Below are 27,852 nucleotides of genomic sequence, written 5' to 3' on the forward strand. Positions count from 1 at the left end.
AACCTAACTCTCTCTGCAAATGTTATATCTGTCCCCCCTGCAGTGCACATGGTTTTGCCCAATTGCTAACAAACTTGGTGCTGCGATCAACTCAGAATTACCCCCCTTGTGTTATCTAACTCCAGAAAAATAATGGAGAACAAAAATTTGGAGGATAAAATAGGGAAAGATCAAGAACCACTTCCTCCTAGTGCTGAAGCTGCTGCCACTAGTCATGACATAGGTCGTCTGCCAAGGCCAATGCCCAATGTGATAGTAGAGGGCATGTAAAACCCAAAATGCCAAAGTTCAGTAAAAAGACCCAAAAAAATAAATTTAAATGGTCTGTGGAGAAACGTAAACTTGCCAATATGCCATTTACAACACGGAGTAGCAAGCAATGGCTAAGGCCCTGGCCTATGTTCATGACTAGTGGTTCAGCTTCATATGACGATGGAAGCCCTCATCCTCCCACTAGAAAAATGATAAGAGTTAAGCTGGCAAAAGCACAGCAAAGAACTGTGCGTTCTAAGATGGTATCACAAATCCCCAAGGAGAGTCCAAGTGTGTCGGCGGTTGCGATTCCTGACCTTCCCAACACTGGACGGGAAGAGGTGGCTCCTTCCACCATTTGCACACCCTCTGCAAGTGCTGGAAGTAGCACCCACAGTCCAGTTTATGATATTCAAATTGAAGATGTCACTGTAGAACAGGCATTCCCAACCGCGGTCCTCAAGGCACACCAACAGTGCAGGTTTTAGTGATATCCAGGCTTGAACACAGGTGACTTAATTAGTACCTCAGTTATTTTGATTTAACCATCTGTGCTGAAGCCTGGATATAACTAAAACCTGCACTGTTGGTGTGCCTTGAGGACCGTGGTTGGGAATGCCTGCTGTAGAAGTACACAAGGATAAGGATATGGGTGTTGCTGGCGCTGAGGAGGAAGTTGACGATGAGGATTCTGATGGTGATGTGGTTTGATTAAATCAGGCACCGGTGGAGACAGTTGTCCATGGGATGAATAAGCCAATTGTGATGCCTGGGCAAAATACCAAAAAAGCCACCTCTTCGGTGTGGAATTATTTCTCCACAAATCCGGACAATAGGTGTCAAGCCATGTGTTGCCTCTGTCAATCATAATAAGTAGGGGTAAGGACGTTAATCACCTAGGAACATCCTCCCTTATACGTCACCTGCTGCGCATTCATCATAAGTCAGTGTCAAGTTGTGAAACTTTGGGTAAGAGCATAAGCAGTCCACTGACACCTAAATCCTTCTTCCTCTAGTACCCAAGCTCCTACAAGCCACACCACCAACTCCCTCAACGTCAACTTCTACTTCAGTCAGGAACGTCAGTAGTCCTGCCGACCATGTCATTGGCAAGACTGAGGAGTCCTCTCCTAACCGGGATTCCTCCGGAGGATCCTTGAGTGGTACGCCTGCTGCTGTTGCTGCTGCCGCTGCTGTTGTTGCTGCTGGGAGTTGATCGTCATCCCTGAGGGGAAGTCGGAAGACCACTTGTACTACTTCAAGTAAGCAATTGACTGTCCAACATTCCTTTGCGAGGAAGATGAAATATGACAGCAGTCATCCTGTTGCAAAGCGGAGAACTGAGGCCTTGACAGCTATGTTGGTGTTGGATGTGCATCCGGTATCCGCCATTAGTTCAGTGGGACTTAGAGAATTGATGGAGGTAGTGTGTCCACGGTACCAAATCCCATCTAGATTCCACTTCACTAAGCAGGCGATACCGAGAATGTACAAAGACGTCAGAAAAAGTGTCAGTGTCCTAAAAAATGCAGTTATACCCACTGTCCACTTAACCACGGACATGTGGACAAGTGGAACAGGGCACACTAAGGACTATATGACTGTGACAGCCCACTGGGTAGATATATTGCCTCCCACAGCAACAACAGCAGCGGCACCAGTAGCAGCAACTCGCAAACGCCATCTCGTTCCTAGGCAGGCTATGCTATGTATCACCGCTTTCCGTAAGAAGCACACCGCTGACAACCTCTTACGGAAACTGAGGGACATCATCGCACGATGGCTTACCCCAATTAGACTCTCCTGGGGATTTGTGATATCGGACAACGCCAACAATATTGTGCGTGCATTACATTTGGGCACATTCCAGCACGTCCCATGTTTTGCACATACAATTAATTTGGTGGTGCAGAATTTTTTTGAAAAATTAGAGGGGTGTGCAGGAGATGCTGTCGGTGGCCCGAAAAATTGAGGGCCACTTTTGATATTCAGCCACCGCGTGCCGAAGACTGAAGCGCCAGCAAACACTCCTGAACCTGCCCTGCCATCACCTGAAGCAAGAGGTGGTAACGAGGTGGAATTCAACACTCTATATGATTCAGAGGAGGGAGGAGCAGCAAAAGGCTGTTCAAGCCTATACATCCACCTACGATATAGGCAAAGGAGGGGGAATACACCTGACTCAAGCGCAGTGGAGAATGTTTTCCTTGTGCAAGGTTCTCCAACCCTTCGAATTTGCCACACGTGAAGTCAGTTCAGACACTGCCAGCTTGAGTCAGGTCATTCCCCTCATCAGCCTTTTGCAGAAGCAGCTGGAGAAGGAGGAGCTAAGATGGAGCGATTCTGCAAAGTATGTGGGACTTGTGGATGGAGCCCTTCATTCGCTTTGCCAGGATTCAAGGGTGGTCAATCTGTTGAAATCAGAGTACTACATTTTGGCCACCGTGCTCGATCCTAGGTTTAAAGCCTACGTTTTATCTCTCTTTTCGGCAGACACAAGTCTGCAGTGGTTCAAAGATCTGCTGGTGAGAAAATTGTCAACTCAAGCGGAACGTTACCCGTCAACAGCTCCTCCTTCATTTTCTTCCGCAACTGGGGCTGCGAGGAAAAGGATAAGATTTCCTAGCCCACCCGCTGGCGGTGATGCAGGGCAGTCAGGAGCAAGTGCTGACATCTGGTCTGGACTAAAGGACCTGCCAATGATTACTGACATGTCTACTGTCACTGCATATGATTCTGTCACCATTTAAAGAATGGTGGACGATTATCTGAGTGACAGCATCCAAGTAGGCATGTCAGACAGTCCGTATGTATACTGGCAGGAAAAAAGAGGCAATTTGGGTGCCCTTGCACAAACTGGCTTTATTTTACCTAAGTTGCGCCCTTTCCAGTGTGTACTCCGAATGAGTGTTTAGTGTATCCGGTCACCTTGTCAGCGATCGGCGTAGGAGGTTACTTCCACAAAATGTGGTGAAGATGATATTCATCAAAATGAATTATAAATTCCTACAGGAAGACCTTTACCAGCAACTACAACAAGGACAAATCTGCTTAAAGCGCCTAAAGATATTGATAACTGGTTCAAACAACAATAAAGCGCTGCCAAAAAAGCACTGTGTATGTGCCTTTAGTAATGTATGCAAGAGAAAAAAGAAAAAGATTGGCTGCGCTTACAGTGTTGTTAGTATACCATAATTGTGGAGAGCTGACAACCAAGATATATAAAATATATTTATTAAAATAATAACACTCCAATAAAAAACTGGTACACAATATATGAAAGAATTATAAAATTTGTATATACTCTGAAAAAACCGTAGATATATCTGATAAACAGTGTCCACAAATTGGGATGGTTATAGCAATGTATGGAGTATTAACTCAGTGCAGATATAGATTTGTAACACTGTTTAAGAAATGTATCATTACTCTTACATGCTTATTAAAATTGTATCGCTTCAGGAATTTATCTTAGTAACAAATCTTGCGATAGGTGCAGAGGCAACATGCACACTTTAGCTTATAAAACATAGAAGTCCCGGCAGTGAATGAAATGACAGTTGTTAGTAGTATATAATTACCTCTCCTGGTGCTATGAACACAGAGCGTCCTCGGTGGAGTCCACTATAGCCCACTAACTAATTGAACAAGGAGAGGGAGTGAGCTAAATTGCTCTATCAGAGGCTGCTACTGTATATTTACCGGCATCTTTATAATAGTTGACCAGAATATTCATGTGATCTCCCGAGGGCTAGAGGAAGTCCTTTGATGCCCACTTGGATGGAAGCGTGTAATGACCAGTATTTGCAGTCAAAGGTGCTACTATTAGTTGAGTGCGCCATGCAGTAGCGCTGGCCAGGGCCGCCGTTAATTGCGTTAATTGCAAGGAGAATCCTCTGTTGGCTGTGAGCGCCGTATCGTAGCGCTGGCCGTAGCTGTCCTTAATTGCAAGGGAAATCCTCTGTTGGCTGAAGGCGCCGTGCAGTGGCGCTGACTGGAGCCGCCGTTTATTGCGGAGGTTCCAATGAGGAGGTAGCAGCCGCTGGAGATGTGAGATAAGGCGCTAGGCAGTAGCGTTAGCCGGAGCAGCCTCGTGTTAGTGGAATGGATCTTCTATAGAGTAGCGGGGAGCGTCCCCGTGTTACTAAGATAAATTCCTGAAGCGATACAATTTTAATAAGCATGTAAGAGTAATGATACATTTCTTAAACAGTGTTACAAATCTATATCTGCACTGAGTTAATACTCCATACATTGCTATAACCATCCCAATTTGTGCACACTGTTTATCAGATATATCTACGGTTTTTTCAGAGTATATACAAATTTTATAATTCTTTCATATATTGTGTACCAGTTTTTTATTGGAGTGTTATTATTTTAATAAATATATTTTATATATCTTGGTTGTCAGCTCTCCACAATGATGGTATACTGACAACACTGTAAGCGCAGCCAATCTTTACCAACAACTGCCTCCAGAAAGTACACAGGGACCTGTGATGGTGGATTCCAGTGGGGACGAATTAATACTCTGTGAGGAGGAGGAGGATGTACACACTGAAAGGGGTGAGGAATCGGAGGATGAGGATGAGGTCGACATCTTGCCTCTGTAGAGCCAGTTTGTGCAAGGAGAGATTGATTGCCTCTTTTTTGGTGGGGGCCCAAACAAACCAGTAATTTCAGCCACAGTCGTATGGCAGACCCTGTCGCTGAAATGATTGGTTTGTTAAAGTGTGCATGTCCTGTTTATACAACATAAGGGTGAGTGGGAGGGACCAAGGACAATTCCATCTTGCACCTCTTTTTCTTCTTTGCATCATGTGCTGTTTGGGGACAAGTTTTTTAAAGTGCCATCCTGTCTGCCGTACAACTCCAGGGGTACTGCTGTATAAGTCCAAGGGTACTGCCGTATAAGTCCAGTCTTGTGCTTCATCAGTCCGGTGGTGGTGTCCTGTGCTGTATATTATTTACTCCAAATAAAAGGGTTATATACATTACTTATATTATTATCCAAATAATATTTACAGGGTTTGCCCTGTGTGGTGTATACAAACGCTTGCCTGTGCTGCATATTATTATAATAGCTCCAAATAAAATGATTATTATTATCAAAATTAATTTTACAGGCTTTGCCGTGTGTGTCTGTGTGTGTGGTTTAGGGGTACACTCTCCTGTGCCACCAATATTGTATGTGTATTATATCTGGGTAAATTCCAGCACATCCCATGTTGTTTGTGCTGCACACTTGTGTCGCTTAGCTTAGTCATACAGCTACCTCATTGCACCTCTTTTTCTTCTTTGCATGATGTGCTGTTTGGGGCCTATTTTTTTAAGTTCCATCCTATCTGCAACTGCAGTGCCACTCCTAGGTGGGCAAGGTGTTTGTGCCGCACACTTGTGTCGCTTAGCTTAGTCATACAGCTACCTCATTGCACCTCTTTTACTTCTTTGCATGATGTGCTGTTTGGGGACTAGTTTTTTTAAGTGCCATGCAGTCTGTTACTGCAGTGCCACTCCTAGATGGACCAGGTATTTGTGCCGCACACTTGTGTCGCTTAGTTTAGTCATACAGCTACCTCATTGCACCTCTTTTACTTCTTTGCATGATGTGCTGTTTGGGGCATATTTTTAAAATCTGCCATCCTGTCTACCACTGCAGTGCCACTCCTAGATGGACCAGGTGTTTGTGCTGCACACTTGTGTCGCTTAGCTTAGTCATACAGCCACCTCGGTGCAACCTTTTGGCCTAAAAACAATATTGTGAGGTGTTAGGTGTTCAGAATAGACTGTAAATGAGTGGAAATGAATGTTATTGAGGTTAATAATACTGTAGGATCAAAATTACCCCAAATTCTGTGATTTTAGCTGGTTTTATGTTTTTTTTCAAAAATCATCCAGATCCAAAACCAAAACCAAAACACGAAAGGGTGGTTTTGGTAAAACCAATCCAGATCCAAACACGAGCATGGAACCAGAACCAAAACATAAAACACGAAAAGTGCCCGCCGCACATATCTAATTTCTACAGATAGCTGTTCATTACATTTCACCACATATGTTTAATAGACAGGCAAGTTAGGGGAAAGAACAGGGAGCAAATTAGACTGGTGTCTTTGGGAAGGAGCTTGAGTGGAACAAAAAAAACAAACCAGAGCAGCTTTAGAAGATAAGACAAGAGAGTTACGGAGACCAGAGGCTAAGAGCCCTAGGAGGAGGTGCAGGAAATACTTGTGCTAAGTTGCAACATGGATAGGGAGAGGTGATCATTACTGCAGTACCATTTTTGTGACCATTATTGGATAAACATGAGATTAAAGACAAAATGATAATTTGATACTATATGCATATGCAGTGGTGCGGGGGGGGGGGGGGTAGTTTTTACCAGGGCCCAGGTCCCGCTGCCCTACCCCCTCTTCCCTGTTGTAGACAGCATGCAGCCACTTGGGTTCGGGGAGAAAGAGGACCTCTCGTGCCAGCACAGGACACCCCTGGAATTATACATTTACTTATTTATGCATTTATTTATCTATCTTTTCTTTATGAATAATATTTGGATTATGAATGCTTTGTATGGATATCTGTGCAAACATTGGTTTAACTAAAGGTGTGTACGCAGTCGCACGGTGAGATAAATCTGTAAGATTTTGATTATATAGTCAAAATCTTAAGGAAAGTTAGTGTACATCTCAAGGTGTTAGGCAGCTTGCGATACTGATTCGATCCCTATGCGCACTCTCGTGGGGTCGGTATCGTAAGGCTAGATAGACTGTGCAGGCAAGTCAATCTTGACTATCCAGTGTACTATCTAGTACAGAGTGTAGTCAAAATCGCACATAGACAAAATCACAAACACAGATAGTCAAAATCTGCTCTATCTGTGATATCTGGGCTCTGGGAAAGTTCAAGGGAAATCGCATAGTCAAAATCGGGCATAGCAAGGATAACACCGTGTGTATTTACTTTTACTGTATGTACTAATCCAGGCTTGGCCAAACTGTGGCTCTTCAGCAGTTGTGAAACTAGACAGACAAGGGCTGCAGCCTCCACAGGCACAGGTCTCCATACCCTGCTTCTAAAGCCGATGCCTCCGGAAAGGATGTAGGCTGCCCTAACCACACCCTTCCAACTCCGGCATCACAACTCTCTCCCCCAAACCAGTAGCAAAATAAAAAAAATCCACCACTGGCAGCCACATATTTGATTGATTCCCACTGGAAAAGTCTGCCACTTTGCTGCCATGGACAAAATGACAGGCCTACCTGAAGATCTCATTCCACAAATGTATTCAAACATGGGCCCTCATTCCGAGTTGTTCGCTCGCTAGCTGCTTTTAGCAGCATTGCACACGCTAAGCCGCCGCCTACTGGGAGTGAATCTTAGCTTTGCAGAATTGCGAACGAAAGATTCGCATAACTGCGAATAGAAATTTCTTTGCAGTTTCTGAGTAGCTCGGGACTTACTCTGCCACTGCAATCAGTTCAGTCAGTTTCGTTCCTGGTTTGACGTCACAAACACACCCAGCGTTCGCCCAGACACTCCCCAGTTTCTCCAGCCACTCCCGTGTTTTTCCCAGAAACGGCAGCGTTTTTCCACACACACCCATAAAACTGCCAGTTTCCGCCCAGAAACACCCACTTCCTGTCAATCACACTCCGATCACCAGAACGATGAAAAATCCTCGTTATGCCGTGAGTAAAATACCTAACTTTTGTGTAAAATAACTAAGCGCATGCGCTCTGCGAACCTTGCGCATGCGCAGTAAGCGACTAATCACAATATAGCGAAACTCGGCAACGAGCGAACAACTCGGAATGAGGGCCCTGGTGTTTTTGGTATTACTTCCATTATAGCTCCTCCCATCCCTCCTCATCTCAAGCACTGTGGGAGCTCCTGTCCAGATATTGTCATACTTTCATGCCTAACTTGGGTGTTATCATTAACCTCTCCTCTCTATGTCTTCTTGCACAAGAATATTCTTTTGTGTTCCCCCTTTTCCCTCACATTTATGCCCCCTTTCTGCTGCGGGGTACACTGGGCTCCACAAGTCTGGACAATAGGGGTGTAGAATAGGATCTTGATCCGAGGCACCAACAGGCTCAAAGCTTTGACTGTTCCCAGAATGCACAGCGCCGCCTCCTATATCACCCCGCCTCCCAGCACAGGAGCTTAGTTTTGTCAGTTGGTACTGCAGTAAGCAGGCACTTAACAGAGGGGCTGCTCCAAGCAGCCCTAGGAAAAGCTTTTTATGAGGTAAAAAGTGAAGACTTCAAGGGCAGCAGCGGTGGTAAATGTCTTGTGACCTTCACTACTGCAGCTCCAGCTCTCCCCAGCGGCGCTGTACACTCCCGAGCCCTGGTTGCCGGGTACCTACAGCGGAGGCTCCAGTTTTCTTAATGTTAGACACACACGGCTGGGGCTCTCCAGGATCGCGCGGCCACGCTTTGGGAGGTGGCAAGTGGGTCCCGCTCGCCCACAGTACCCGGTGGTTTTGCCAGCAAGGTGGATAAGGCTTAGTTAGACCTGAAGCCCCTCCCCCAGCCCCAGGGCGCCATTTTCAGCAAGAGTTCCCGCCCTGGAGCTGCATCTCTGTCTTTTCCTCACTCCCTGTCAGTGTCTGCGGCGCCATTACTCCTCAGCTCACTGTTCCTAGGACTGCTTGGGCAAATCCTCCTATGTAAAGCCGCCTGGTTGTCAGCGCTGTGCCTTTACATGACACTTAAGTATTCTACCTGCCTTTTTAGTCAGTGTTAGTAAGAAAGAGTGCATTTAGTCAGGGGTTTATAGTACAATTACCCTGTGATATACATCCAGTTCTTACTGTGTAGTGTTACTGTATATCTATTGACTATATAGCTGTGTAAGCTAGTCCAGTGCAGTATTATTGTCTGTAATAACCTCTGCATTGTACAAACTGTGACTATTTGTGTGTGCATTGATAGCTGAGTGGTGTCCATTTCGTGTCTTTCACTCAACTTGCTATCCCTATATTCTATAACCTGAGGGGGCTTGGTGCGTCAGGTGTTATTTAATATAGGATTTTCACAAAGATATACTGTATTACGTATTTTTCTCTGTGATTTAGTCACCATATCTCTCCTTTATCTCTGCTGGTGCTGACTACACTGCGCAGGGGTTTGGGTTTAGGGATATAGTGCTGCTAATAATTGTACTGTGTTACCTCATACTTCAAGTTATATCATGTCTGCTTCTGAGGGTAACGGTTCTGGGGCGGAACACACTGCTGGTGTTGCTGAAGCCACAGGCACATACGGGGAGAATACAGCAGCTGTGGGCTCTGGTTCTGGGGGCTCCTTGCCCCCCAGTGGGACTGTGGTAACAGAGGCACATACTGACCCTCCGTGGGCCGCTTTTTCCACACTTCTGCATACACTAGTTCATAAACTAACACCCCCCTATGGGACCGTATGTGGTCCCTGCAGCTAACCCACCGTGGGCGGACGATTTATCTGCTAAATTAAAGAAGTTGAACCAGTCCCTGACTACTAAAAAGTCTGACCATCGCTCGCCTAAGTCCAAGAGGTCCTCTAAGCGAGCGCTCGTCTCCTCACAATCCACTGCTGTCACTGACACCTCGTCTGATGAAGACAGCACATACACTGACCCCACAGGTTCTGACTCAGATACGGCTGATGGGGAGGGTAGTTCACATGTGGATGTTCCTGATCTTTTGGAGGCTATTAAGTTAATTCTGCAGATTATGGATGATCCCGAGCCATCCGTTCCTCCTAAGAAACCAGATAGGTTCAAGCGTCAGAAGGTGATTAAACAAGTTTTACCTCACTCTGACCACCTAGTGGATATACGTCAGGAACCCTGGCAAAGCCCGGGTACGAAGTTTGTGCCTCAAAAGAAGATGCTGGCTCGCTATCCCCTTGCGCCAGAGCTGTCTAAGAATTGGGAAACGCCTCCTCCAGTAGACTCACATGTGGCAAGGATGGTGGTTTCCTCAGCTCTACCTGTCACTACCGTCACGTCTCTAAAAGAGCCTACGGATAAACGTGTCGAGGGTTGTCTAAAAGTGATTTACACCCTCACGGGTGCTGCACAAAGGCCCACTATTGCAGCTACATGGGCGGCAGAGGCTATTGAAGCATGGGCCTTGGAGTTAGAAGCTGAAATCTCCTCTGACCATGCTAGACAATGCTTGTCATATATTGTCACAGCTTCTCGCTATATTAAAGAGGCGGCTTCTGATGCCAGTATCCTAGCAGCCAAGGCCTCTACTACGTCAGAGACTGATGTATCTGCACACACACAATTTTTTCAATAAAGAATTGGAACAAAAGTTCCAAAGAGAACCCCTATAGGTTGTCGGTAATTACCATTCTTTATGGGGGTGCTACTAACTACAACTATAGTAAATCCAGAAGAGGAAAGAAGAAAAGGCTGTATTGTTGGTGCACATGAAGAGGAGTGATCCGGTTATCACATGTGATAACCGGATCACTCCTCTTCATGTGCACCAACAATACAGCCTTTTCTTCTTTCCTCTTCTGTCTCTACTACATCAGTCCTGGCTCGCAGGATATTGTGGCTGAGATCCTGGTCTGTGGATCTGGACTCTAGAAAAACCCTGGAGGTACTCCCTTTCAAGGGGGATATTCTGTTTGGGGAGGACTTAAATAAGATAGTGGCTGACTTGGCTACTGCCAAAACTGCCTGTCTGCCTAATACAGCTCCTTCTGTGTCGAAGGCCAAAGGCACGTCCTTTCGCCCCTTTCGTCCTTCAGGTAAAGCAAAAGGTCAGGCGTACCATAAGCAGGCCCGCACTTCCAAACCTGGTAAGCCGAAGCCCAAAAGAGCCTGGGCTGCCCGTCAGCCAGCAGCCAAGACTGATAAGCCTGCCGCATGACGGGGCGGGCCTCCCCCTGGGGGATCCCAGGGTGGGGGTCCAGCTTCTAGGGTATACCCAGGAATGGTTGAAGACCACTTCAGATGCCTGGGTATGGGAAGTCGTCACTCGAGGTTACGCCATAGCCTTCAAAAACCGACTCCCTCATCGATTTTGCCAGACAGACGTCCCGTTGGACCAGACAAAGGCAAACACTCTGCATTCGGTGGTACAGACCCTCCTGGATACAGGAGTCGTAGTACAGGTGCCTCTTGCTCAGAGGGGCCAGGGGTACTATTCTCCGCTGTTTCTAGTCCCGAAACTGAATGGGTCCTACCAGTTTCGGGCGTTACCTTTGGTTTAACAACGGCTCCGCGAGTCTTCACCAAAGTTATGGCGGTGATGACGATGGTACTCCGCCGTCAAGGGGTCAGGATACTGCCGTATCTGGACGACCTGTTAATCCTGGCAAATTCCCCAGATCTTCTCCTTTGTCATCTGGATATGACGGTCCGGTTTCTACAAGCCCACGGGTGGCTCATCACCTGGAAGAAATCCTCCCTGGTCCCTGCTCAGAGCATGGTGCATCTGGGAGCGCTGTTGGACACTCACAACCAGAGGTTGTTCTTGTCTCAGGAGAAAGTCCTGAAACTTCAGGACAGGATTCGTTGCTTCCTTTCTCGTCCGCAAGTGTCGATACATTCGGCAATGCAGGTGCTTGGCCTCATGGTATCAGCATTCGACATGGTGGAGTATGCTCAATTCCATTCTCGCCCCCTCCAGAAGCTGATTCTAGCCAAGTGGGATGGACTGCCTCACCGGATCAGGTCTCAAATGTTCTTTTTGACTCCGGAGGTCCGTCTGTCGCTGCTCTGGTGGCTCCAGGACCGACAATTGTGCAGAGGCCGTCCCTTCTGGATATCCAACTGGGTCCTGTTGACGACAGATGCCAGTCTAAGAGGTTGGGGCGCGGTGCTGGAGCAGCACTCCTTGCATGGTCGGTGGACCAAGGAGCAATCTCTCTTCTCGATCAACATTCTGGAATTAGCCCAGCATTTAATTCAGAACCGTCCTGTTCAAGTACAGTCGGACAACACCACCACAGTGGCTTACATAAATCATCAAGGCAGTAGTCAAAGCCGTTTGGCAATGAAGGAAGCCTCACGGATTCTACGTTGGGCAGAACACCATCTACCGGAAATATCGGCAATATTCATTCCGGGAGTCCTGAATTGGGAAGCAGACTTTCTCAGTCGTCAGGACGTGCATGCTGGCGAGTGGGCCTCCATCCAGAAGTGTTTCAACTCCTCGTGGAAAGGTGGGGTCTTCCAGATGTGGATCTGATGGCGTCTCGACACAATCACAAGGTTCCGGTCTTCGGAGCAAGGACAAGGGATCCTCAAGCAGCATTCGTGGATGAGCTGGCAGTGCCGTGGAAGTTTCGGCTGCCGTACGTGTTCCCTCCGGTGTCACTCCTGCCCAGGGTAATTCGGAAGTTCAAGCAAGAAATAGGAAATCTGCCTCTCATAGCTCCGGCGTGGCCCAGACGGCACTGGTTCTCAGACCTGCAAGGCCTATCGTCAGAGCGTCTACTTCTACTTCCACAATGCCCAGACCTCCTCGTTCAGGGCCCCTGTGTCTACCAGGACCAAGCAGACCCTGGCCAGGTGGATTAGAGTGGTGATTGTGCATGCTTATGTGAAGGCTGGTCTGTCAGCTCCTGTTCACATTACGGTCTATTCTACTCGGTCTGTTGGACCTTCTTGGGCGGCCCAACGTGATGCGACCCTTGAACAATTGTGCAAGGCGGCTACGTGGTCCTCCGGGAACACGTTTATAAGGTTCTATGCCTTCGATACTGCCGCTTCCCAGGATGCTTCCTTTGGACGCCGGGTTCTTGTGCCCGCTACAGTGCGTCCCCTCCTATAAGGAACTGCTTTAGGACATTCCCATTGTCCAGACTTGTGGAGCCCAGTGTACCCCGCAGCAGAAAACAAGTTTTATGGTAAGAACTTACCCTTGTTAAAACTCTTTCAGCGAGGTACACTGGGCTCCACAAGGCGCCCACCCTGACGCACTTAGCTTCTTTGGGTTGATATGGCATTAGCCGCTGACACTTCTCTTGTCGTGAGAGTGTGGTGTATGTGGCTACTAACCGTTGTCGTCTCTTTTCCTGCTACTGCATTGGGCTGGTTAACTAAACTAAGCTCCTGTGCTGGGAGGCGGGGTGATATAGGAGGCGGCGCTGTGCATTCTGGGAACAGTCAAAGCTTTGAGCCTCTTGGTGCCTCGGATCAAGATCCTATTCTACACCCCTATTGTCAAGACTCGTGGAGCCCAGTGTACCTCGCAGAAAGAGTTTTAACAAGGGTAAGTTCTTACCATAAAACTCGTTATTTCCCCCTCTACAATATTTTATTCTTTTGTTCCCTTTAACTCTATCCCTTATAATTATTTGATGATTGCTTATTATCTTATTCTTTAATATGGTATTGCTACTGTTATTTTTATTGTCTCTTTCTATATTACACGTCTGTTTTGACACTTATTTATCACCATTGTGCATATTGTATAAAAAAAAAAAAAAAAAGATGTAAGTGTTGTTTTATTATTAGGGGGAACTGGGGATGGTCCAGATTTCTTGCAGAAATTCCACTTTGTGAAGCTGACAGTGTCAAACATAGCTTCAGTTTTGTTTTTACTGCATCTATAATTTTTTTTTTTTTTTTTTTACTTATATTGTTATTAGGGTTCGGTTGGACTAGGCGGTCAGTCTGGAACTCCTGGGATTCCAGGAAAGAAGGTAATGGTAAAGCAATGGTTATTTTTAGTGGGTAAGGCTATGAGTTATGCTCAGTCCAAATTTCAGTGCTAGAGGTACATTTTTTAAATTGTGTTTTATGCAGGACTCTTTTATGCAGGACTATACTACAAGTACTGTAAGAGTGCAGCAGTTCTTATAATCTGATATTTGTGAATTGTTACCTACACATTCCTCCCAATTAATTTTATCCAGAGCCTTATAAAATCTTTTTAACTTACCACCATGTATGTATATACTTCACAATTGTGCACCAAAAATGTAAAATTCACAGTGGCACCCTTAGGGAGGTCTTCCTGTTCAGGGGCAGCAAGAGGGGAGTTTGGTGGGTACAAAGCAGGCATAACTATGCCCAGGGCAGTAGAGAGCCAGGCGGGGCCCAGCTTCTTTTCATGGGGTGTGGTCTAAATACAGGAGGCGTGACCATGCATCCTTAGAAAAAAATACAGAAATATTGTATTTTAAGCGCCTCCCTGGCCACAGCCCAGCCCAGCAAATAGCAGCGTTTGCTGGGCTGAAGGGAAAAGCAGCAGCTGCTGCCAGCTAAGGAGGGGGAACCTGGGCCCAGGTAATTAGTACCCACTCTTCCCCCTCTCGGCGCCACTGACTAAGGGCATAATTAAAACCTGATTGCAGCAGCAAAATTTTTCTTTAATGGGCAAAACCATATGCACTGCAGGTTGGACAAATATCACATGTGCAGAGTGTTAGATTTGGGTGGGGTGTGTTCAAACTGAAATCTAAATTGCAGTGTAAAAATAAAGCAGCCAGTATATACCCTGCACAGAAACAAAATAACCTACCCAAATCTAACTCTCTCTGCACATGTTATATCTTCCCCACCGGCACTGCACATGGTTTTTCCCATTAGAGAAAAATTTTGCTGCTGCGATCAGGTCTGAATTAGGCCCTATGTCTCGAAGATGCACACGGCCACACTACCCACCTCGTGAACCGGTGGCGCTTACAAAAATGCCCACCACCCATATTGCCTAATCCACAGAGGAAAGTGGGTGATCCCTGTCACTGTGTGTCTGTTCCTCAATGCTGCTTGTGTTTCAGTCTTTCTTGTCAGTGTGTCTGGGTAATGTCAGCAGTCCTTACATAAGCTAGGTGACTTTTATGAGTGGCACAATCTACCCCCACTCATGGCTATTTATAATATTGTCTGCCTTTGTACATTTACAGTATTAGGGCTGAAACACATTTGTGAAAACACAAAACAATAGATCTGAATGCAAACCTGTTGGCTCTGTGGTAAATGTATCTTGTATTTGTAATGTATTTATAGGGTACACAAAATATTTTCCCTTTTAAGTACACTATTAATCTCACTAGATAAGACAGTGGGCCTGATTCAGCTGTGGACGCGATGCCAGTGTTTTTGAAGTTGACCAATGTTTTCTCTACCGCGCATAGATGCAGTCATGGGCGGATTGGGAACAAAAAGCGGCCCTGGAGAAATTTGTACTAGTGGCCCCACATGGGCAGCACCGGAGGTGTAAGGTCTAGCCATGGGCCATGGCAGCAGCACCCTCCCCCCAAGACTTTCCAGATAGTGGGCATGTCCAGCATCAAGGGGGAAGTTAAAAAGAAACAAAAATAAATATTATGAGCACATTATATGATACACCTTCGGAATTTAGGAAACTATATAATTCTTTAGAAAGATATATTTTCTTGCTTTTTACACCAACCGTATCCTAATCACTATTCACTCAATCTTATATGTCAGCCATGCAGGGAGACAGAGCATACACTAGATCATCTGCAATCACAGGCTAAGTGGCAGTAATTTTCATATATGCAAATTATTTTGCATCTTATTAATTATGTCTATAAAAAGGACTGCATGTCCTCAAACAAAACAGGCCCCACGGGTGAGTCGGCCCACCGGGAATCTTCCCTGTAGACCCTATGGCCAATCCGCCTCTGGATGCAGTGATTCATTTAAGATGGCGGTCGTAGTGTGAATTTGGACACAGAATGATTGACAAGTAGTGAGCATTTGTGGGAGGTAGCAGGGTGGGCGAGTAATATCCAGGCATATTGCTCTAATTTCAGGGAGTGGCAGCCAGTAACTGTGATCCCATACCCTCTCGAGCATACCCTCCCGATGCATAACCTAGTCCTGCGGCTGCTCCTCTATCCCCCTGCCTCATGCCTTGAACATCTCAGCTTTGCTTACATACTGCCATCAGGCTACCTCCCGCTTGCTTGCACCTCATGTCATCTGTTTGTCGACCCTTTCCACTAGATTGTTAGCTCTTTAGAGCAGGGCCCTCTGTCCTCTTGTTATCTAATCCCTCTTCTCAACACATTTCACTCGCAGCTCTCACCTACTCAGCGACCATCTTTACCCGCTTTTTCTCCTGTTGGTAAAAGCTCATCTCTACCTATGGCCGCCAGCTCCTAGTAGTACGATGATCACTCCCTCACTACTTACATCTTAGGTGTATTATGGGGGTCATTCCGAGTTGATCGCTCGCTGACGATTTTCGCAGTGCAGCGATTAGGTGAAAAAATGGCATTTATGCGCATGCGAATGGACCGCAATGCGCACGCACGACATACGGATACAAAGCTCTTTGTGGCTGTGCTCAGGTTCTAGCGAAGTTTTCCTTCGCACTGATGGCCGCAAGAAGATTGACTGGAAGGGGGCAATTCTGGGTGTCAACTGACTGTTTTCAGGGAGTGTTTGTAAAAACGCAGGCGTGTCTGAAAAAATGCAGGCGTGGCTGGGCGTTCGCTGGGCGGGTGTATGGCGTGAAATCCGGACACGAATAAGCTGAAGTGATCGCAAGCGCTGAGTAGGTTCAGAGCTACTCTGAAACTGCACAAACTTTTTTTGCACAGCTCGGCTGCACAAACGTTCACACTTCTGCTAAGCTAAAATACACTCCCCAGTGGGCGGTGGCATAGCGTTTGCACGGCTGCTAAAAACTGCTAGCGAGCGATCAACTCGGAATGACCCCCTATGTCTTGTGAATTGTGGTGCTCTTTGTTACCTGTACTCTATTTCTGTTATTTATTTACTGTAATGCTAAGTTTTGTCTCCCTGTACTGTCCTTTGTACGGTGCTGCAAAACACTTGTGGTGCCTTATAAATAAAATGTAATATAATAATAATAATAATCCCATATGCAGTGGTACTGGCCCCGGCATATTAGTTCCAAAGTACAATTTGAGCAACCGTAGGGTTACCTAGAACTTCAATGGTGCGACCGGTGCTGCCGCTTTGTACACGAGCAGCGGATTTGAGTCGCAAGAGGTGGGCATCCCTATGCAAAAGATGCAGTGGTGAAGGGATTTGCGTTCCAGTCTGAATCATGCCCAATTTGAATAAGCCATACACTGGGACTTGACACCATATGTATGTGAAATGATTGAACTACAAAATCTGTCAGCTTCAGACTTAAGCTGGGTACACACTTGTCCAATCTTCAGCAGATACAATCCTGCTGCAGACCTGCTCACAGATTCTGCATCCAGTTCATACCTACAGACCTGTCCAGTTTTTTAGCAGACCTCCAATCTGTGGGGGTAATTCAGACCTGGGGATCATTCCAACCTGATCGTAGCTGTGCTACATTTAGCACAGCTACGATCACTGACGCAGACATGCGGGGGTACGCCCAGCACAGGGCTAGTCCGCTCTGCATGTCTGGCCTGGCCCCACCGCACAAGTACAAAAGCATCGCCGCAGCTTTTGTACTTGTAGAGTAACTCCCAGCCAGCGCAGCTCCTGTGGCTGGCCGTGAGTTGCTTGTCGCTGCCAGGGTCGCAGCGGCTGCGTGTGACGTTTCCCCCCGTGCGCACAGTCCAGCCACGCCTGCGTTGGCCGGACCGCACCCCGAAAATGGAGCCCAAACGCCACCGTGCCGCCCCCTCTCGCCTTTGGCCATCTGGCATGTGCCGGTGCACTGCGGCACAGGCGCATGCCCAGTTCTGACCCGATCGCACTGCTGCAAAAAATTGCAGCGTGCGATCGGGTTGGAATGACGCCCCTGATCGCTAGGCTGCGTTTTCTCACAGCCTGTGATCAGGTCCGAACTGCGCATGCGTATGCACCGCAATGCACAGGCGCGACGGACCACAGCAATGGGGATCGGTGCATAGCGAAGGGATGGTGCGAAAAAAAACGATCGCACCGGCGAACACAAGGAGATTGACAGGAAGAAGGCGTTTGTGGGTGGCAACTGACCGTTTTCAGGGAGTGTGTGGAAAAACGCAGGCGTGTCCAAGCGTTGGAAGGGAGGGCGTCTGACATCAATTCTGGTCCCGGACAGGCTGAACGATCGCAGTGGCTGAGTAAGTCCTGGGCTGCGCAGAGACTGGACAATATCTGTTTGTACAGCTCTGCTACACATGCATTCGCACACTTGCACAGCTAAAATACACTCCCCAGTGGGTGGCGACTATCTGATCGCAGGGCTGCAAGAATCGATGCCTAGTGATCAGGTCTGTATTAGGCCCTGTGTCCACTGAAACAAAAGGGTGGGGAAGAGGGATTTATTAATGATTATGTGGTGGGATAGAGAGGAGTGGTGAAGGGAGAAGGTTGTGAATTATTAGCATCATGGGGGATGGAGACAGGGGATTTTAATCTTTCTCATATAAAAAAATAGTGGAGTCTCCCCAAAGCATCAGTAACAAGCCCTGGACTCCTCGGCCTGATTTGGCAATGGAATTTTGGGAGAAAAACCAGCTTCCCCTATTTTCCAACAACCAGAACCAGGCTGAACCAGTCAGAGGGATAATGCCATTACAGGGGGGCACTCAGTGTGGCGTAACCCAACCATCACATTAACCAGCCCCAAAACTGGTCAGTCCAGGACTGGAATTCCTCTGACAGTGGGTACCCAAAAAAATAAAATGGGGTCCCCCCTTCCAAATAATAACCAGCCCCGCATCTCTAGTGGTAAGGTATGTTAATATTGTTCTTTACAGGCAGCCCACATGTCTCAGCAAGGCAGCCCTGGCATGCCTGCACTTGGAGAGCCACAAGTGCCAGCATGTTTGGACATTAAGGGCCCGCTGGCACCTGTAGTTCCCCTGTGAAGAAAATATTAGAATAAAGACAGGACACCTAATGTTGTAATAAATTATTGCAGCATCTTCCCTTGGGGGGGGGGGGGGGTGTTGGCCTTTAAGTTCTTCTGCATGGCTGTCACCTACCAGGATTTCCTCCAGGAACTTCAGTCTTAAAGAGCTCTTTCTCTGCTGAGGTACTGCCTGCCCCTGACTTGCTAGCTTATATCAGCTGGCACAAGGTGACGGGGCAGTGACCCAGCTCGCCGCGATTGGCTTGTTGTGCCCACCTTGAATTTTACAACGAGAAACGCTGCCACAATACATCCTCCTGGATCCAGACACCATTGCCATGCACGCTGCCAGGTCCCGCCACCATGCCAGCAGCATCAGCAGATGGTTCCAGAATACCTCTGGATCCCATACCACCGCCACACTGATAGTGTGCATTGCTACTGGGACTGGAGATTGGTCACCTGCCCCGATCTCAGCAGCATACACACTGGGTAATTGATCGGCGGTTGGGTCTCCTACTTTTTAAGCATGTTAAAAATCAGGAAACCTGACAGGCGACCAGTAACTGGTGTATGGGTCGGTTAGATGAGGGTACACTTACACTTACCACTTGTCCAATGTCAGACATGCTGGTTGGTCAAGAGTCAGATCTCTCGGGGATTGGACAAGTGTGTCCAGCATTATTGTGGCAGTTTCTCTTTACTTTTTTCCTAAATAAAGCATTTAGAAACCACTGTAGAAACCCTGTGTATGCATCTGTTATACCCCTTTCACATTGCACAAATAACCCGGTATCAACCCGTTATATTGCCGGGTCGACACGGGTCACTGTGTGATGTGAAAGGGGCCATGGAGAATTCCCGGGTCGCCTGACCCAGTAATTCAACGCGGGTTATAAGAAGGGTTATTCCTGGGTTGAACACCGGGTCAGTGACAGTGTTAACGGGTTGCGGGTCGACGCGACCTGGGACCCGTTCACTACATAGGGAGAGGCGGCACTGAGATGAGCTCATCTCCCAGCGCCACCTCCGCCCAGCTCCCGACTCCGCCCCCCGCCGCTATGGCAACCAACCCAGCATATTGCCGGGTCAGGAAGCCTGATGTTAGGGTCCAATGCCGGATTCCACCCAGGAAGGACCCGTTTCCAATTCCCGTGTGGGATCCGGCATTGGAGATGTGAAAGGGGCTTTATGCAGTGTTCTGTCTCCCCTTTATAATGGCAGCATTGAGATGCTGTGGCATAAGGCAGAAGCACTGTGCATGTGCTGTACAATCTATTCTAACACATGCAAAATTTAGAAAGCAGAATGATCACTCTTGGCACCTAGATACGCAACAGCCCAATCTCTCTACCTTCCGTGTAGTCAGCAGAGGCAGCCAGTTGTGTGTGTAATTAGTGTTTAATTCCCTAGGAGACGGAGTAAGATAGCTGAAGCATTGGCAGTCACATACTGTATGTAGCTTTTCTGCTGCTGTTTTTTTCTTCCATTGCTTTTCTTTTTAAAGATTTTCTATTGGTATGGTGTCATAAAGTTTTGATTTGCTTATATGGTATCATAGTAACAAAAGTTGGCAATAATGGCAATTACAAGATTAGCTGAGAATGTTTTAATAATTTACATTGTTATCATACAAGCGATACAACAGCTCCTCCTCTATGATACACTGTAGTTTTCCTATCAGCAGGAAAAATGCTCTGAAATAGAGCTTGTTCCTATTGTTTTTCTGCCCTGAAAATGGTTCATGGGAAACTTTCCTAAAATAATCTTCATTGTCACAAACATTACATTAATCTACAAATGGTGTCCTTCACCTCCTGTAGGCAACAGGTACATCCCAAGTTAGGGGCTAACTCAGACTTGATCGCTGCTGTGTATTTTTGCACAGCAGCCGATCAGGTCTGAACTGAGCATGCGCCGGCACCGCAGTGCGCTGGTTCATGCCAGACAGCCGACGGCCATCTCAGCCCTGCAATCGCCTCTGCCTGATTGACAGGCAGAGGCGGTCGCTGGGCGGGAGGGGGCGGGTTGGCGGCGTTCGGCCGCCGTTTTAGGGGCGCAGTCCGGGCAACGCAGGTGTGCCCAGGCCATGCGGGGGGCAGGCCGCTGCGACCCAGACAGCGACAAGTAGCTCCCTGCCAGCGCGCAGGAGCTGCACTGGTAGGGAGCTACTCTTCATGTACAAAAGCATCGCCGCTGTGCGATGCTTTTGTACTTGTACAACGGGGTAGGGCCTGACATGCGGGGCGGACTAGCCCTGTGCTGGGCGTCCCCCGCATGTCAGGGAAGCTGATCGTAGATGTGCAAACTTTAGCACATCTACGATCAGGTTTGAATTAGGCCCTTATTTATAGTGTTATATTTTGTGATGGAGCAGTAACTTTTATACATAAAAGTTTTTATGTATAAAAGTTACTCAGAAATTTTTATTTTAAAACAAGAGTGTACAGTCAATAAGATTAAAAACCAGAAACAGGTAAATATGATAGCAGCAATCATCGATGTCACACCCGAGTGTTACAAATATTACATTACAATGGACAACAGGTATACCCACAGAACAAAGTTAGAAAGGTATACCCAAAGAAAGGAAACAGAAAGGGAAAAGAAGGGACAGAGAAAAGGAAATGTGACAGAGGGAGGGAAATGGAGGGAGGAATAGAGATCCATACCATGCTACTGTGTATATACCATTTTTCTGTTATATCTCTGTTATACCTGTGTTGCTTGGGAAACAATATCATATATAGGATATGACATCATATTTCATATCATAAACCGTATCGTATCGTATCATATCATATCATAAACCATATGACATCATATTTCATATCATAAATCATAGATAAATAACTCGGCGCTATTAACTGGATATGGTAAAAAGCTAAATCCACATTTATGTATACACATAATAAAAATTTTATAAAAAGTTGCAACTTCATACAAGGACAAAGTTAAATATAGGGCAAGTACAGCACAATAAACAAAGATATTACCACTTATATTTAATATCTTCATTTAATGTGCTGTGCTTGCCCTATATTTAACTTTGTTCTTGTATGAAGTTGCAACTTTTTATTAAATTTTTATTATATGTATACATAAATGTGGGTTTAGCTTTTTACCATAGGGGTCATTCCGAGTTGTTCGCTCGTTGCCGATTTTCGCAACGGAGAGATTAAGGCAAAAATGCGCATGCGCATGGTACGCAGTGCGCATGCGCTAAGTATTTTAGCACAAAACTTAGTAGATTTACTCACATCCCGAAGGAAGAATTTTCATTGTTGAAGTGATCGGAGTGTGATTGACAGGAAGTGGGTGTTTCTGGGCGGAAACTGACCGTTTTCTGGGAGTGTGCGGAAAAACGCAGGCGTGCCAGGATAAAACGCAGGAGTGTCTGGAGAAACGGGGGAGTGGCTGGCCGAACGCAGGGCGTGTTTGTGACGTCAAACCAGGAACGAAACGGGCTGATCTGATCGCAGTGTAGGAGTAAATCTCGAGCTACTCAGAAACTGCTAAGAATTATTAATTCGCAATTCTGCTACTCTTTCGTTCGCAATTCTGCTAAGCGAAGATACACTCCCAGAGGGCGGCGGACTAGTGTGTTCAATGCTGCTAAAAGCACCTAGCGAGCGAACAACTCGGAATGAGGGCCCATATCCAGTTAATAGCGCTGAGTTATTTATCTATCGGTTTATGCATTTAAGGGACTAACTATCCCTTTTAATCAGCAGCTGAAGGTAAAAGCTCCTCTTTTCAAAAGCGCCAGACCTATTACCTTGGTTATTATTTATTTATATTTCATATCATATATTTATCTGAAGACATTTCAATAATCATATTTTTTAGGGGATGAAAGGGGAAAGGGGCCCAGGGGGCATTCCTGGACTTCAGGGGTCACGGGTAAGTGTTGTTTTGTTTTATACTGTATATCTGCCAAATATTAAGACGAGGCTTTCCAGAATTGTATGACTGCTATAATAGTTACACATAAAAGTGAATCAGATTAGAGAAACGTTTAAAGCTCACTACTAATACATAAGCTTCTATATAATTACTTTAAAGCACATGAACAATTTTAGATTACTATAAATCACATTTTATATACACAGTATACATAGCAAATATTACACAAACTGATCTGGAGTCCATATAAAAAGAACCATTATAAGTTCTTATGCAGAAGTCAAAATTAAGTGCAGGGGTTAATCCTAACGTTTTAGGGGGCGATTCAGAGATGGACGCAGCTGTGCGTCTGGACGCAGCGGCCGAGTCCATCTGGCCTGTGCAGTGCACCGGCCGCAGTGCTTGTGCGTGACCCTTCTCCTTGCGGCCGCATACTGGAGGGATGTGGTCAGAAGGGAATTGATAGCGGCGGTGTTCAGGGGGCAGCGTTTCGCGTGCATGGTGGCCAAAACATGGGCGTGTTGTGAGCATTTTCAGGGCAGCTGCGTGACATCACACGCAGCTGCTCCAATAAAATAAATGGCAGCGGATCCCTGCCAGTGCAGCCAGTGAATTGTTTTCAACATAAATTGACTATTGAATACAATGTGCACAATGCATTACTTTCTCTCACCACTAGGCAAACTCAGTACTACAGATCTGCCTGACGCCTAAGGCTGGAGAATAGATTCAGAAACAGTGGGTTCCAAGCTAAAATGCTTTGAATCCCACTGTAGACCACTCATGGTCTCGTTTGGCACAGGGCCACACCATGCCCGAGATTACCAGAACTGCTCTGGAAAGCACTTAAGCGCTTGGCTAAAAGGGATGGGGCTGGAGAACAATGGGGGTAATTCAGACCTGATTGCTAGGCTGCATTTATTTTTCATAGGTCTAAACTGTGCATGTGTATGCACCGCAATGCGCAGGCACATCACACGGGTACAAAGCTGTTCAGCGATGGGTTTTTGCAAAGGATTCATTCGCACGGGAGTTCGCAAGGAGATTGACAGGAAGAAGGCATTTGTGGGTGGCAACTGACCATTTTCTGGGAGTATTTGGAAAAACGCAGGCGTGTTCAAGCATTTTTAGGGAGGGTTCCTGATGTTCCTGGTCAGGCTGAAGTGTTCACAGCGGCTTAGTAAGTCCTGGGCTGTGCAGAAACTGCACAAAATCTGTTTGTACAGCTCTGCTACACATGCGTTCGCACACTTGCACAGCTAAAATACACTCCCCCGTGGGCGACGACTATCTGATCGCAGCAGTGCAAAAATCGCTTGCTAGGGAACAGGTCTGAATTACCCCAATATCGGGACTCCTGGAGTGGCACTAAATATGAGTTCTGCCTTCAAAACACCAGTATAAGCAGTACCCACAACTAAGCAACTAGTTTATGTGAGCCATTGGAAAGGCCAGCTTAGCTGGGTCTAAAAACATACTTTGTAAAAATCAGCATAGCATAGTTACAACAGCAAATTAGTTATGATTAGAAGAAATTTTTGTTAAGTACAGAATAGAAAAAAAGCACAACACCAAACTGGCAAAAAAAAAAAAGGTTACAACAGTCTAATTGATATACTTTAAGGGTGTGTGTGTACACACGGTGAGATTCGGGCTATGCCCGATTCTCACTATGCGACAGTGGCCGGATTGGCACATAGTCAGTATCGCAAGCACATAATGACTGTGCTTGCGATACTGGCTATGTGCGATTTTGGCTAAGTGTCAATTTTGACTATCTCTTCTATATTCTCTTCAAAATTGACTTGCCTGCACAGTCTATCTTTTCTTTCGATGCCGACCGCGCGGGACCGCGCATTGGCATCGAATCGGGATCGCAAGGTGACTGTCACCTTGCGATCTGCACTAACTTTTCTTCCGATACTGACTATATAGTCAGAATCGGAAGAAAAAATCTCACCGTGTGTACACACCCTTAGTCTGCTTTACAAACAAAATTTGTGAATTTTCCTGTAAATTAATATTTCCTGGGAATAAAGTCAGTAACTGCTGGATCTCTGTTTTTAGGGTGAATCAGGGTCACAAGGAAGAGATGGCGCTCCTGGGCCAGTGGGACTACAGGTAAATCACTTCTTATAGTTTATATGTTATTATTGTCCAATATTTATAAAATGTGAACATTCATTATATTTACTGATATTGAGATATTGAAAGATGTATATTAGAAACAGGAAGGTATTAAATATCCCAAGATCATAGGACATGGACGTGAGGGGAAGGAAAAGTTACACTGTGCAGTTCCTTTTAAACAGAGGAAATGAATTAATTTATCAACATGGGAGACATCTAGTGGAGAGGGAATATTATAGTATGGTTTTCTGATAAAGCTATTTATGTCCTGCCATGGTTATTCCCCTGATTCCTTGTCTCTGGAGCAAAGTACACTATTCCCTTTACCTGCCATCTAACTAGGTTTTACTAAGCATTTAAAAATGGACCTAAAGCTATTCACACCAAGCGACCATCCTGCTACCAGCTGCCACCACCTACTGTATACCCAGGGATCTGTTGCCTCTCACACTTGTTGGGTTACTGTGAAACATGAGACCAGACCCGATATTATAGAATTACATAATGTGTGCCTAACCTGTGGCTGGCAAGCAAACAAGTCTATCTGCCATATGTTTCTGCTGGCAGTAGAAGAGCACGAGCAGGCTTCCGTTATAGCTGTTACATTGTAACATTGATCATGCTGAAAATACGCAGGCACAATAAAAGGGAGGTAGAACAGTTCTTCAATAAATGTGAAAAAAGAGCTACTCTGGAATGGTCATTGGCTGGAAGAGACCAATGGTGCACCATGTAGAAAAGGCTACCTATCCTAAAGAATAAAAAAGTCTTGGTCACTGGAGAACTACATGCTGTACAACTAGAATTACTGGATCAGGAAAAACATGATAGGAGCTTACTTAGTTTGGTTTAGCTGAAAGTGACTCATTGTTCATTGGGGGGGATATTCAATTGTTTGAAAAGTCGGTTGGGTGTCTGATTTCTCTGACGTCCTAGTGGATGCTGGGAACTCCGTAAGGACCATGGGGAATAGCGGCTCCGCAGGAGTCTGGGCACATCTAAAGAAAGCTTTAGGATCACCTGGTGTGCACTGGCTCCTCCCCCTATGACCCCCCTCCAAGCCTCAGTTAGATCTCTGTGCCCGAACGAGAAGGGTGCACACTAGGGGCTCTCCTGAGCTCTTTGTGAAAGTTTTAGTTTAGGTTTATTATTTTCAGTGAGACCTGCTGGCAACAGGCTCACTGCATCGAGGGACTAAGGGGAGAAGAAGCGAACTCACCTGCGTGCAGAGTGGATTGGGCTTCTTGGCTACTGGACATTAGCTCCAGAGGGACGATCACAGGTCCAGCCTGGATGGGTCCCGGAGCCGCGCCGCCGGCCCCCTTACAGAGCCAGAAGAGCGAAGAGGTCCGGAAAAATCGGCGGCAGAAGACGGTCCTGTCTTCAGATAAGGTAGCGCACAGCACCGCAGCTGTGCGCCATTGCTCTCAGCACACTTCACACTCCGGTCACTGAGGGTGCAGGGCGCTGGGGGGGGCAGCGCCCTGAGACGCAATAAATCGATAAAAACCTTATATGGCTAAAATAAATGCATCACATATAACTCCTGGGCTATATGGATGCATTTAACCCCTGCCTAAACATACAGAAAAACGGATGATAAGGACGCCGAGAAAGGGGCGGAGCCTATCTCCTCAGCACACTGGCGCCATTTTCCCTCACAGCTCCGTTGGAGGGAAGCTCCCTGGCTCTCCCCTGCAGTCACTACACTACAGAAAGGGGTTAAAAAAGAGAGGGGGGCACAAATTAGGCGCAGTATAAATCAATACAGCAGCTATAAAGGGAAAAACACTTATATAAGGTTATCCCTGTATATATATATAGCGCTCTGGTGTGTGCTGGCAAACTCTCCCTCTGTCTCCCCAAAGGGCTAGTGGGGTCCTGTCCGCTATCAGAGCATTCCCTGTGTGTGTGCTGTGTGTCGGTACGTTTGTGTCGACATGTATGAGGAGAAAAATGATGCGGAGACGGAGCAGAGTGTCTGTAATAGTGATGTCACCCCCTAGGGGGTCGACACCTGAGTGGATGTACGGTTTGAAATTACGTGATAGTGTCAGCTTTGTATAAAAGACAGTGGTTGACATGAGACAGCCGGCTACTCAGCTTGTGCATGTCCAGACGTCTCATAGGCCGTCAGGGGCTCTAAAGCGGCCGTTACCTCAGATGGCAGATACAGACACCGACACGGATACTGACTCCTGTGTCGACGGTGAAGAGACAACCGTGATTTCCAATAGGGCCACACATTACATGATTGAGGCAATGGAAAATGTTTACACTTTTCTGATAATATGAATACCACCAAAAAAAGGGGTATTATGTTTGGTGAGGAAAAACTACCTGTAGTTTTCCTGAATCTGAGAAATAAAATGAGGGTGTGATGATGCGTGGGTTTCCCCCCGATAACAATTGATAATTTCTAAAAAGTTATTGGCAGTATACCTTTTCCCGCCAGAGGTTAGGGTGCGTTGGGAAACACCCCCTAGGGGGGATAAGGCGCTCACACGCTTGTAAGAACAAGGGCTCTACCCTCTCCTGAGATGGCCGCCCTTAAGGATCCTGCTGATAAAAGCAGGAGGGTATCCTAAAATGTATTTACACACATAATGGTGTTATACTGCGACCAGCAATCGCCTCAGCCTGGATGGGCAGTGCTGGGTTGGCGTGGTCGGATTCCCTGACTGGAAATATTGATATCCTAGATAAGGACAGTATATTATTGCCTATAGAGCATTTAAAAGATGCATTTCTATATATGCATGATACACAGCGGAGTATTTGCCGACTGGCATCAAGTATAAATGCGTTGTCCAATTCTACCAGTAAAGTGGTCAGGTGATGCG

General features: G+C 46.4%; 1 protein-coding gene across 1 annotated transcript in view; it reads left to right on the forward strand.

Annotated features, from left to right (window-relative positions):
• LOC134929625 (collagen alpha-1(XXI) chain-like) overlaps nt 1-27,852 on the forward strand; it is a 293,832-nt gene that overhangs the window by 179,804 nt on the left and 86,176 nt on the right. Inside the window, exons 14-16 of the mRNA XM_063925210.1 lie at nt 13,857-13,910; nt 22,823-22,876; nt 24,947-25,000. Coding sequence (XP_063781280.1) covers nt 13,857-13,910; nt 22,823-22,876; nt 24,947-25,000 — 162 coding nt within the window. The remainder of the gene's footprint in view (nt 1-13,856; nt 13,911-22,822; nt 22,877-24,946; nt 25,001-27,852) is intronic.

This window comes from Pseudophryne corroboree, chromosome 5, assembly GCF_028390025.1.
Source record: "Pseudophryne corroboree isolate aPseCor3 chromosome 5, aPseCor3.hap2, whole genome shotgun sequence".
In the NCBI taxonomy this organism is placed as follows: Eukaryota; Metazoa; Chordata; class Amphibia; order Anura; family Myobatrachidae; genus Pseudophryne; species Pseudophryne corroboree.